This window comes from Talpa europaea (assembly GCF_964194135.1).
Source record: "Talpa europaea genome assembly, chromosome: 2".
Classification (NCBI taxonomy): Eukaryota; Metazoa; Chordata; class Mammalia; order Eulipotyphla; family Talpidae; genus Talpa; species Talpa europaea.
In genome coordinates, this window is record NC_140068.1 from 5,215,380 (window position 1) to 5,227,999 (window position 12,620).

At 48.7% G+C, this 12,620-nt stretch overlaps 1 protein-coding gene across 1 annotated transcript in view; it reads left to right on the top strand.

Annotated features, from left to right (window-relative positions):
• The window catches only part of MTHFD1L (methylenetetrahydrofolate dehydrogenase (NADP+ dependent) 1 like), a gene marked incomplete at both ends in the record, with an annotated part of 149,604 nt that overhangs the window by 109,475 nt on the left and 27,509 nt on the right, over positions 1-12,620 (top strand). Inside the window, 2 exons of the mRNA XM_084227680.1 lie at positions 1,722-1,829; positions 4,057-4,209. Coding sequence (XP_084083806.1) covers positions 1,722-1,829; positions 4,057-4,209 — 261 coding nt within the window. The remainder of the gene's footprint in view (positions 1-1,721; positions 1,830-4,056; positions 4,210-12,620) is intronic.

The following is a 12,620-nucleotide window of genomic DNA, read 5'->3' on the forward strand; positions in this document are numbered from 1 at the left end:
ATTTCTCTGCATTGATTCCGACCCTGGTTGATGTCCTTCAGTGAAAGGTTCTACTGACTTGCACCTTTATTTCTTTTTTACTCATTGAAACATCCCATATTTAAATTCCAAAACGAGAACAGCTCTTCAGAATAAAAACGGTAGTAGTGAAAAACACATTTTAAACTAGTTTTGAGTTCTATCAGGTTGGGAAGATGAAACTAGCTTTTCTTTTCTCCGTTTGGGTAACTCTCCTTCCTGTGTATCAGTGGTAACTGGTGCAAGTGTGCCATTCAACGTTGCCAACCAGGGACATCTGCCCCGGGTTGGTGTCCATTGGTCCCGTGACTGTTCACCCAACAGTCAGCCCTGCTCTGCCTTTGTGTTCCTGCCCACAGTAAAATTGTGAACAGTTTTGTCACATGCTTTGTTTAAATTAAGAATAACTTTATGACATCATCCTTTCTGAATGAACCATTCTTATTTCTTCAGATGACTTTCAGTATTTTAAGTGCAATCTGCATCCAGTTTTCTGTCTAGCATTATACATGATTTTTCTCCTCCCTACTTTTATTTGTTTATATGTAGTCTTTGACTTTTCAATTCTCCTTGATTTCTCATAATTTGCTAACATGACACTGGATTCAATCTCTGATTTTGCAATGAAGTGTTAGATGGAGTCAGCATTTATATTAAAGTAGTGATCCATTCTTGCTCACACACAAAAAAGTACTTGTTCTTTAATATTGCTAAGTTTTCTGCATTCTAACCCAAGTTGAGACCCACTTAAAAATTAGCACTAAGTAGGGCCTCCCTGGTGGCGCAGCGGTTGAGCGCTGGGTTGTGAAGCTGCCCGCGGCCTCTGCGGCGCCGGTTCGATCCCCGGCTGCTCCCCGGCCACCGGAGGAGGGTCCCACAAGGCGCGCAGACCTCTCCTGTCGCCCGCTGCTCCCCTCAGCAGTGTGCTTCGGTCTTTCTGCCTGCTCTGCTCCCCGCTCTGGCTCTGGTGAATTCTCTCACTCTCCCGCGCTTCTGACTGTACCCAGTGCTTGTATAAACAAAACAAACAAACAAATAAATAAAACATGCCTCTATTAAAAAAAAAAAAAACTAGCACTAAGTATCTGGTTAGGAAGCTCTTTCTCTGATTTATAAGGTCTCTAAAAAGCATTGTATGAAACGTATTTTTTTTTTTTTAATGCTGCAGTGGATAAAAATGATTAGCTAGATAAGTAACCTGAGTCGACTGAATACCTAATGCTTCTTATTTACTAGTTGGCCTGATCTGAAAAAATTCCATCCATGCTTTAGGGGTGATAAAGGGTTTGTTTCAAATGCCACAGTAGCTGAGGAAGGAATCTTGCAGGAATCTTGCGATTTTAAGCAATTACAGAAAATCTCACAATTCTTTTTTTTTTTTTTTTAAGATTTATTTATTTATACAAGCACTGGGTACAGTCAGAAGCGCGGGAGGGTGAGAGAATTCACCAGAGCCAGAGCGGGGAGCAGAGCAGGCAGAAGGACGGAAGTACACTGCTGAGGGGAGCAGCGGGCGGCAGGAGAGGTCTGCGCGCCATGTGGGACCCTCGCTGGTGGCTGGGGATCGAACTGGCGCTGCAGAGGCTGCGGGCAGCTTCGCAGCCCAGCGCTCAACCTCTGTGCCACCAGGGGAGGCCCGAAAATCTCACAATTCTTAAACTAGGTTAACATTAATGTGTTTGCTGTCAATTGTGTTTCTCCAGCTTCCAATTGTGGAAAAGATAAGAACCATTGCCCAGACTGTCTATGGAGCCAAAGACATCGAGCTCTCTCCCGAGGCACAATCCAAAATAGATCGCTACACACAACAGGTAAAAGGGATGCTTTGGCGGTGCAAGGGAAATCCACCTTAGCTTTGGGGAAATACTCTCCTTGACTTCAGAAGGGGTATATGTCCCAACAGCTGCACTTGACTTAATCTATTCGATGGTCCACAACGATTGACCTCCTATCCTCAGCTACCATGTTGACTCTCTTAGAGTGTTCTGTTGGGGGTATATGCTTGGGTATCATTGATTTGTGATTATGTGTATGTAATGTGCATGTTTGTATGTGGTGTGTGATCTCTAGTCCCTCCTGCTCAGCCAAAAACAGGGAGCATGTCCTTGACAATATCGCTGTGATCTCAAGACTTCACAATCCATGTGGTTCATTCATTTCAGGCATCTCTCATTACCTTAAAAGCATGGTGCCAGGTTAGGCAAATAGGAGTGCAGCACATAAAGATGGGGGTGCTTGGTGCTCTTTTTTTATGTAAGTGGCTTCTTGCCTTAAGATTACGCACCAAGGTTGAAGGCTCATCCACTTCTATGTCTAGGGATGATAAAGACAAGTTGGCAAGTGGCTGTGATTCAACAATGTGAGTCTTGTCCTACAATGACCATCTTTAATGGACTCCATGCAGTGTGTTCAGCCACCTGGACCAAAACAACCACGTGCCTCTCATGCCCCATCCGGTTTGCAGTGATAAAACCCTTCTACCACAGGAGGAGAGGGGAGAGCAGAGAGATCAGGGACACAGCACAATGGACAGTGGCGGAGGACTATGGATGGTGTGGAGTGTCATGTACCTGAAGGGGGCGATCCCACACCTCTCCGTCATATACAGTGTTGTCAATCAATGTTACCTCAAATTTTTAAAAAAAATAAGAAGGAAAAAAAAAAGGCACAGATCCAGGCCCTTCCAGAACTTGCTGGCAAATGAGCTTCTTTGTATGAATCATGGACTTTTATTATTATTGTCCCCCACCTCTAAATCTTATTTATACATACATATTTGACATTTTTTAAATACTACCAATGCCAGCTATTGCCTCCCGAACATAGCCAACAATTCATTTTTCTTAGTATGCTCTTGGGTTTACTTTAAAAAAAATAAAATAAATGTACCTCTAACATTCTGCTCATGTGCTGTGAAATAAGGTAATTTTCAGAAGGTTTTTAAACGACGATTTTTTAGTAATGCTATTTAGGGACTAGAGTTTATTATTAGCCCTTCCTCCCTGTTATACTTCATGAATTATGAGATGCTGGTATATGGCCGATTGGGTTGCTGCTGGTGGTGGTGGTGGTGGTGGTGGTTTTAATCTTCCTGCAATCCTACATCAGTTCATAGATGTTATTTCAATATTTGACTGATCACTGAAACCCACAATTCTGGGCACCATTTCCATAAAGCAATTGTGAAAATTCAGCAAGATCCTATCAGTCCATAAGAGTATTTATAACATTTCAAGAAAAGAGGGCTCAGCCCCTCAATTGACAATACTATAAAGTTCTGTGGTTTTACATAAAATCAATGAGGTTTGCCTCTGAAAGTTGTCTTCTTTTTATCTCATTCTAGTGAGGGGACATCCCTTAAAAGTTCCTTGTCACGTATGTAGCAGCAGTTCATTAGCACAGTCTCTCAGGGGCGCTGTGCACCCTTCATCGGAAACAGACTTCGAGGACACTGTCCTTTTTGTGAGACACCAAATGTAACTTCCTGCCCTTTCACCCCTGGAACGCTGGGTCAGACGTAGCCTTTGGTCCTTAAAAATAAGAGGCTTAAATAGTGACCTCATCTTACTTCGTATAATGTAATCGCAGATCAGATAGCCATGATTCATACCGCAGCACAAAAGGGCCCTTTGCTTCCTGACGGGCCTCCAGGAATGAGGGAAACGTGACTCACGTCCTCATTACGGGCCTTTCTCTAGGTTACCTTTCAGAGTCCGGATATTAATATCCTTGGAAGTAGTTTCTCCAGCTGCTGCTGCTTCTGCTTTGCCTGGAAATAGCCACACTTTCCCCCAGACCTGCACACAGGGCTGCCATTCCCAAAGGAGAATTCTCCCAAATCAGTTATTAAGACGCCCTCACCCTGCCAGGTGCTGATCACATGAGGTTTTTGTCCCATCTTGTCAAATGAACAAGTAGCAGCAAGCACCTACTATGTGCCTGGCTCTGAGCTGCAGGGACTGGGGAGAATGCACGGGACATAGAGAAAGGAGACTGGTATTTACGCCAAAGAACACATTTGCTTTTCATTTCTTACAGGGTTTTGGAAATTTGCCCATCTGCATGGCAAAGACCCACCTGTCTCTCTCTCATGAACCTGACAAGAAAGGTGTACCCCGGGATTTCATTTTACCCATCAGCGATGTCCGGGCCAGCATCGGCGCTGGCTTCATTTACCCTTTGGTTGGAACGGTGAGTGACATTCTCCAAACACCCTACTAGTCCACGTTGTCTTCATGATCTGCCAATTCTCTGCAAATCTGGTATTGGGCAGTATTTGCTGTTTTACTCAATACTTTTTCCAACATAAAAACACCTCTGCCATCATGGTTTAGATTGTTCTATTTTTCCATCCTGCACTCAGGAAGCTGATCCCTTCCTTAGAACAAGAAAGAATAACTTGGGAGAATTCAGTCTGCTCTTTGATAGAATGCCTTGAGGTTGCTCTTCTTGATGTTTTTTTCACATTGTTGCACTCAAAATGGTAAGATTTCACTGCAGTGGGATAATGGAGGCGTCTGCTTGTGCCCACACACTCCCACCCCCGGACTGGGGAAATCAGAGTTTCTCCCTCCACATAGGTGGGAAACCCTGCCTTGGAAAATGAGGGAATCCCATGAGTTCTCAATTTTGGCCTTGTTTCGTCGGGACTACATTGCTATGGGCTGATGATTATTTATTTCAAGTTTTCTGGGCATGAAGGGGAACTAGGAAAGAGATTAAAGCTTAACAGGCTTAAAATCCTTAATGATGGACTTAGTACATATTGTGCTTCGTTGCGGCCTCACAATGATGTGACGGCTTCCCTTGCTAGCCATCAGTGGCTGAAATTGACCTCCCACCTGGGCCTGTTCTTGGATTCAATTTAAAATTAAGATTCTAAATCATTGTGGCTGTTGTCGATGCTGTATGAACACAAGTCCCTCTGTCCGTTCGGCCTTCCTCTCCTCTTTGACATGTGGCTGGTTAGACGATGAATGTGTGGTGCTAGAGAGGCGGCCGCAGGCTGGCTGGGTTTCCTGAAAAGCACCCTCTGCCACCATTGTCGTGTGGCATCTCCCGGCTCTGGGCCAGGACCCTCCAGTGGTCACTGCAGTGAGCTCTGGTGCCCTGTGGTCAGATCCTTCAGAGATAATGGGGTGAGGAGCCAGGAAGGAAGTGGTGCCTCACTGCTGAAATCCTGGAGGTCAGGAAGCCATCACTCTGGGTCTACTTTCTATGACAGAGAGGAAGCTGCGTGTGCATCAGGCAAACACTGAGGAGGCCGGGGTCCCCTAATAAGGGCAATATTTACTTAGACTTGACCCCAGTGTGGGCCCCGTCACAGCACGATGAAATGCTTCTAATATTTGTCACCCAGGTACAGGACATCCAAGGGGATTTCCTGCTGAGATGTCCAAGGGACGGGGTATGAGGACACTGGGGCCCAGCTCCTACAAGTGGGAAAATTCTAGCACAGTGAGTCACTCTTACTATTAATCACTGGACGTGTTTATTGAGTGACTCTGAAAGACATATTCATCTATCCCTCCAGAAAGAAAACCCAAACTGAGTCCTCAGAAACCTTCCCATACTTTCACTCACTCACTCATGCGCTTGGAAGGGTGACCGAGATCTGACCTTCCCTCACAGGCCTTACCAGAGGCGCTAGTGAATAAAGAGGAACACAGACCACAGTGGGCTTGAGGACAAAGGAGAACCCCCTGCCATGTGGCCTCAGGGGGCGCCCCCTGAGGCTGCCTAACTGGAGAAACCCACCATGTGCTTCCTCCTCAAACAGTCAACGCTTTTTCTCCAGATTTTGCTATTTTCTTTTCCCCTCCCTCTTCACTTATAAGTCATATTTTTCTACCACTTTAATATTCAGTTGCCCCTTTAATTGGCATTGATCATCACAATCAAATAATGTCATTAACCTGTGCCATACACTGGTATACACATTCCACTCATGTCAGGACATCTGACACCTGCTACTGCTCACGGGCCTCGGCCGTGTTTTCCATCTTGCTTCGAGGTGGCTCGTTTTTCCTTCTTAAAACAACTCTTCCTTCCTAGTACCCTCCATGTGCCTCCTCACCTCTCTGTAGTGACTTTGTACTTCCATGTTCTTTCTCCCATTGAAAGCTACAAAATAGTACAAGATTGTTGACCAGTGCGTCGCCGGGTAGCGCCTCTCCGTGTAAGTAATAGTTTGGCAAATACACATATTGGATGTGGGGAGAAAAGGGCAAAATGTTTTGAAGATTTTCCAGCTCTATATTCTATACAATAACCCTGTTATGTTTCCAGAATTCTCTCAAAACTTCAGGTCTATAAGCCTGTCCAATAAGCCTCATAACGTACAAAACTTCTCCAAAATAAATCCGTGCCTCCCACCCAAAAAAATTTAGTAGTGATCTTTGTCTTGTGGTCACATTTCGTAATACACTTTAAGTTTCTATAGTTTACAAGGACAGTTTAATGTTTGGTATAAATTTCATGATATGAAAATATTAACATGTAAGCAGAGCACATGAAACGATATCATTGAGAAGCCAGTTAAATCCCACATAGAAACACAGTAAAAAGACACCAAACCACTGGCGTGGGGCCGTGATACTATGAATATTTTTTATTTATTTATTTTTATGATAAATTTTATTTTTATATTCCCCATACAATTGCAACCCCCTTATTTTGACCCCAGTCCCTCCCCTTCTGCCCCCTACCCCCATAGAGTGTCTCTGGTTCATAGTTTTTTGTTGTTTTTGATTTTCACTTTCTTATAGTTATTCATTTTCCTGGTCCCTTATTTAAGTTTTCTAGATTCCTGCTATGAGGGAGACCATCCAGTATTTTTCTTTTTCTTTCTGGCTTATTTTGCTGAGCATGATCCCTTCCAGCGCCATCCATGTTGCTGCAAATTGCATGTGTTTATCGTTTTTGAATGCTGAGTAATATTCCGTGGTGTATATGGACCACATCTTCTTGATCCAGTCATCTATTTTTGGGCATTGGGGTTGTTTCCAAAGCTTAGCTATTGTAAATAGTGCTGCTATAAACATAGGGGTGCAGGTGTTCTTTGGAATTGATGTTTCTGTGTCCTTTGGGTAAATCCCTAGGAGTGGAATTGCTGGATCCTATGGAAGCTCTATGTTTAGTAGGTCCAGAAATCTCCACACAGCTCTCCACAGTGGTTGGACCAGTTTGCACGCCCACCAGCAGTGCAGGAGAGTTCCTTTTTCTCCACACCCTCGCCAACATTTGTGGTTGCTAGTTTTTTTAATATGTGCCATTCTCACTGGTGTGAGATGGTATCTCATGGTAGTTTTGATTTGCATTTCCCTGATGACAAGTGATGTTGAACATTTTTTCATATGCCTGTTGGCCATTTGCATTTCCTCTTCAGAGAAGTTTCTTTTTAGCTCTTCTGCCCATTTTTTGACTGGATTATTTTCTTTGTTGTTGCTGAGTCTCATCAGCTCTTTGCAGATTTTTGTGATCAGTCCTTTATCATTAGTGTTGGGTGCAAAAATGTTCTCCCAGTTGGTGGGGTTTCTCTTTGTTTTTGTTATTGTCTCTTGTGCTGTGCAGAAGCTCTTTAATTTGATGTGATACTATGAATATTTTTTTTCTGTTCCTTTATTTTCGATTTCAGATGGCTGCGTTACACCCAAGGTCACTTTTATAACCTGAGAATGCAATCTGTAGGGAGATGAGAAGCTGAAAGTACTTGGGCGCGGGGATTGCTTAACGAGGCCCAATCAGTGGCAGGAAAGCCTTGAACAGCAGGGAGAACCTGGCGGGCGGAGTCCCCTGGCCTGGCCTGTCTTAGGTGTTTCAACATCTGAAAATTTGGGGCACAGAAAAAGACAAAAGAGCTTGGCTTTTCCCTAAGAAGCACACTCCCCAGTATCTAGTTCAGTTAAATCTGTGAGCCCCGGATTCTGTTCTGCAAATACAAGGTAGTTTTTTCCCCTGTTAATTTGTCCCAGAGCCCTGCTTGCCGACTGCCTTGTGGTGGGGAGGGGTGAGGACCCCCTTCCTTCTCACAGGCGTCTCTGAAATCACAGTGCGTTGCCAAAGCAGTCGGCATGGCGAGGTGCCCGCCAGGGTGAGCTCCCGGCAGAAGCCCTTTGAAGTCAGTTTTGGGTGGAGCGACTGTTTCCCTTTGACCTCACACAGGGGCACGCCGAAGTCTGTGGACACAGAGTCTTCTGGAATAGAAAGTCTTCTTTATGGACAGGCATCAGATATAAAATTAGAACATGAGTTTCTTCAGGGGGAGAATCTGGGCTCGAATCTTGGGGTTAAGTAGTCACTCAGCTGCATCCACAAAGGGACAAAGACATTTTTGGGTTGACTCTGTGGTCAGTGGGAACTGGACCCTTTCTAACAGCCTGTTGAGACTTAGAGAAATAAGTCTCTTTGTGCTCTTGGGTCCCTGTCTGGTGAGGAGGGACAGGCAAGCTGCTGGGACACGGAGATGTTTCAGGTCCGAAGGCAGAGCTGCGTCCTCCTGCTGCAGCCCCCACCCCTGTGCCCTTCCTGGGGCCCCTGGGCTCCATCTGGAGCGGGGTTCCTCGTGACTTTGTGTGTCGTGGGGGTTTTCCGCCTGCTGTGGTGGGTCTGGGTTAGCCGCCTCACAGTGTGGGAGTTTGTCGGGGGGAGAAGGGACCAGAGCAAACGCTTATTCAACATCGCCCCGTGTGGCCCCGGCTTCCACCCGGCCCTGACCCGGCCACGGCCCTGCCAGGTGCTGCTGACGCCACGGCTTGGCTTGCCTGGGGAAAGCAGGAAACTGCTGGGGTGTCCGGGAAGTCAGTGATGTCACCCGCAGCTAATGCTGGGTGGGGAGTTACTGGACGGGGCGGGAAGGGGCCCCCAAGAAGAGCGCTGCCGCCCCACCCAGCAGAGCCCTGGCCTCTTGCTCTTTCTCACGTTTCACGGGGCCCTCTCTGTGTTCCCCGCTGCTCCCTCTGCTGTTGTAAAAGAATGTCCTGAATGTGCCGTTTCCGCTGAACGTGGGTCCGACTCGGGTCAGTGGAGAAGTCGGGGCGCGCTCGGGGAGGCCTTGCTGGCCAAGGTGCAACCCTGCGGACCTGGAGGCCGAGCCCAGACGCACCAGGCTCACGTTTTCCAGAGACTGAGGCCAGTCACAGAGGGGAAGGTTCATCATTCACCCCCACAGCTGCATTGTGGGCGCTCAGGCCCTAGAGCCCCTAGCACGTGCTTCCCACGAAATCCCTTGCACCCCACCAAAGGAACCAAGAAACTTTAGCTCATTTCTTTTTTAATTCTCCACCAACGGCCTTCCGCCTGCCCTGCTCCTTGGCCCCGTGCACCTGCCACCTGAGGCAACCAGCGCCCCTCACCCCGCACGGCCCTGCCCCGCTGGCCTCACCTTCCCTGTGGCCCCGGCCCTTTCGCTCAGTTCCCGGGGAGCCTGTGGGTTTCCTGGTCCCACACCCGGGCCGGGTCCCTCGCCCGCTGCTCCCCCCTATCTCGACATCAGAATTTCCTGCTTTCTCCCAAACACGCCGCCCCGGCCGGGCCTCCACCCGCTTCCCTCGCGCTGACGTCCCACGCGGCCTGCTGCGCCCTGACCGCGGCTTCCTCCCCGGCCGAGCGGCGCGGGCCTGGCCGCGGGAGAGGGGCCTTCCTGTCGGCCACTCCAGGCTTAGGGGAAAGGAAGGCACGCCGCAGCCTTCCCGTTCCCAGAAAGTCTCTGCCAGATGGACGGTGACTCACGGGAACGACACTCCCTCCGCTCCGGGAGGCTATCGGGCCCGTCATCTGTTTCGGGGTCTTTCTTCTAGCCCCTGCTTCGATGCCGGCTTATCTGTCGCGTAAACATAAGCTTCCTTCAGATGAAGTTCGTCCTCCACCAGGGAAATATGTGGAGTAATAACGTGCCAGATATTTCTACTTCTGCGTTAAATTTTTAACCTGCTGTTACTAATTCCCACGAGTTGGCTCTTTCTTCCTGTCTATAAACCGAGAAGTGGGTGCATGTGCGAGTGACGACGTGCCAGGCCCCACAGTCAGCCTGCTGGTCTTCTGTGTTCTCCAGGATTGGTGAAATACCCTCTTCTGCCAACAGCCTGCTTGCTTTCTCACCATTTTACTTCAGATTCACCACATAAAGTTGGAGATCGTTTGTTTGCACTTCCATTCACACCTTCTGAGAGGCAACTGTGAAGTCATCCAGCTCTCTTGAAGTTTCCCTTTATTTTTTGTGCCTCTTTGTTGCATTTGTAATAACGTGGTCTCTCCTTTCTACTCAGCACCATATGATCAGAGGCCTATGTCATGTTTGCAAGGGAAATTCAATTAATACAAACTAAATGCCAGCTTTCCAGAATAATGACCCAGCACCCCTCGGAGTCACTTTGTGGGTGTGGTGAGAACAGAGGAATAGAAAGTGCCACTAGATTTACACTGTAGAAGGTAACACTTTAAAGAGAGGGGTGTAATTTTTGTGGGACATAATTGATGACATCTTGAACGCATGACGGTTCACAGCCTGAACTGTGTTTATGTTCATTAAATTATCCACCATGCGTGAGACTAAGTGTTAACTGATAATGTAATACGCGTCAGTGTAAAATATTGGCAGTGTCTTGCTTTTGGAAGAATTGGTTGTTCTTTAGTCTTTCCTGGATACCTTTGAAAATTCAACACCTTTTATCTAGTGACTATCCCAGAGCTAATTAAATGAGGGAACAAGTATAAAGTTGTTACAGGTATTAGGGAAATAATTGATGTTGGGTTAAATGATCAGATGAAGGGATTTGTTTGTAAAATCCCTAGAAGACCCATAAAGGAAATGTACAGACACATTCTAGCCCCGTCAGAACGAGCCAGGGGTGCCTGCATTAAGACTAGAGCTTGGGCTGTTTGTAGTGAAGGCGCCATGCTTTGCTGAGGAGACCTAGGCTGAGGTGGAAAGTTGCAGCATCCACCATGATATCAGGCTCCTGTTTGAGGCACATCCCAACCCCAGAAGTCAACTGTCGAACCCTGAAAGTCACCTCCAGGCTCCCCCACATCTTCTAAACTTCCTCCACTCCCTTGGCGTGTCTGTGTTTCTCCTCGGAATAATGGCCTGCTCACGCTCTAGACCTTCTTCTGGGACTGGCATTGGCAGGGTGGATCCCCATAACCCCTACTTACACCACCCCCACCCCTCTGCATTTGTGCTGCAGCTCCAGTCTGCCTTTGGGTGTCTGTTCCTTCACCCAGTCACCTTGCCCCTCATCTCCCGTTACCCAGGCCTCTGCTGGGGAGCGGCCGTGTCTTCCTGTCCTTTGGCCTCTCCTCAGCTGGACGGCCGCCCGCCCCACAGAGCGCAGGCGCGCACTCCCGGCGCTGGGGTCCCGGCTCAGTTTCCAGGCTGGAAAAGCACGTCTTCTAAGGCACTGCTGGGAAAAGTCCCGGGCTCACCAGTCTAATAAGCTCCTAACTGCAGCCTCTCGGACCCAGTGCCCTTGCTTTCCCGTGGGGCCAGTGGCCAACCAGCAAGACTGAAACCAGGTCCAGATCTGTTTGCATGTGCGTGAGGCGCGGGCTCAGAGCAGACGCCCCAGCGAGCACCCGCTGGCGGCTCTGCCACTGCTGGGCCCTGTCTGCACACACTCGGCGCTGTCGCCCTCATTCCCTCCCGCGCGGTGGCAGCACGAGCAGCAGGCCCTGCCACGGCCACCACTTCCTGCAGAGCTTAGCGCCCTCCTCCCCGCGCCAGCCTGTGGGCAGCTGAGCGAGGGCAACGTGGAGCCTAGTGCTCTGAGCATATCCAGACCCCTGAGCTCTTGGCCCAAGAGTGGAGTTCAGGCACGCTGCTCTTTCCCTTCCGGTGGGTCGGTCCGTGTGTGATCATTACACCTCACGGTGGGAGCGGGAGGCTGCTAAGTAAGATGTCAGCTCTGAAAAGCTAAAGGGAGCAATGTGCGCCCGAGGAGGGGATGCGTGGGGAGCTTCAAGGAAAGCAAAGGCCTGGCAGGCTGGCTGAAGAGGTGGGGCTTGAGTGACATTCCGCTCCACACCAGGGCATGTGAGCTCGTGGGCAGAGGGTCCTGGCAGCAGCTTCCTGGCGGAGGGAGGAAAGACCCTCGTCACTAGAGCTCAAGGCACCCAGGACGGGGCCGATGGAGTGGACGGGGCAGGGAAGGCAGGGGTGTGGCCGGGACACCAGGGTGACTCCTGAGGACCTGCAAGGAGGGCGGGAGGGCACTGCGAGCAGGCCTGCGTCGCGGTGCTGGCGAGTGGCTGGGGAGCCCCTGGAGCAGGGTGTCGGGCTCTGTCCAGTCGTCCATTGGACACTTAGGAATTAATTTTTGCAACTCACGAGAGTGTCCAGGACTACAACTTGGGCATTCTTTCAGGTGATAACCCATCTCTAAATTTCCTTCCAGTTCAAAATATCTTTGCATGTTTCCAAGACAAGCATGGCCCTGTCCTGCAGTGGCTACTTCACAGACAAACTAAAACATGCAGGAAAGTGCCGACGGTGCCAGGATGCAGAGGGACACCCCGGGAGGGCGCCCCTTCCCCTGAGGTGCCGTGCAGTGCAGTGGTCTGACAACCTCCCCGAAAGTGTTCTTGAGGTGCTTCCTACAAAATAG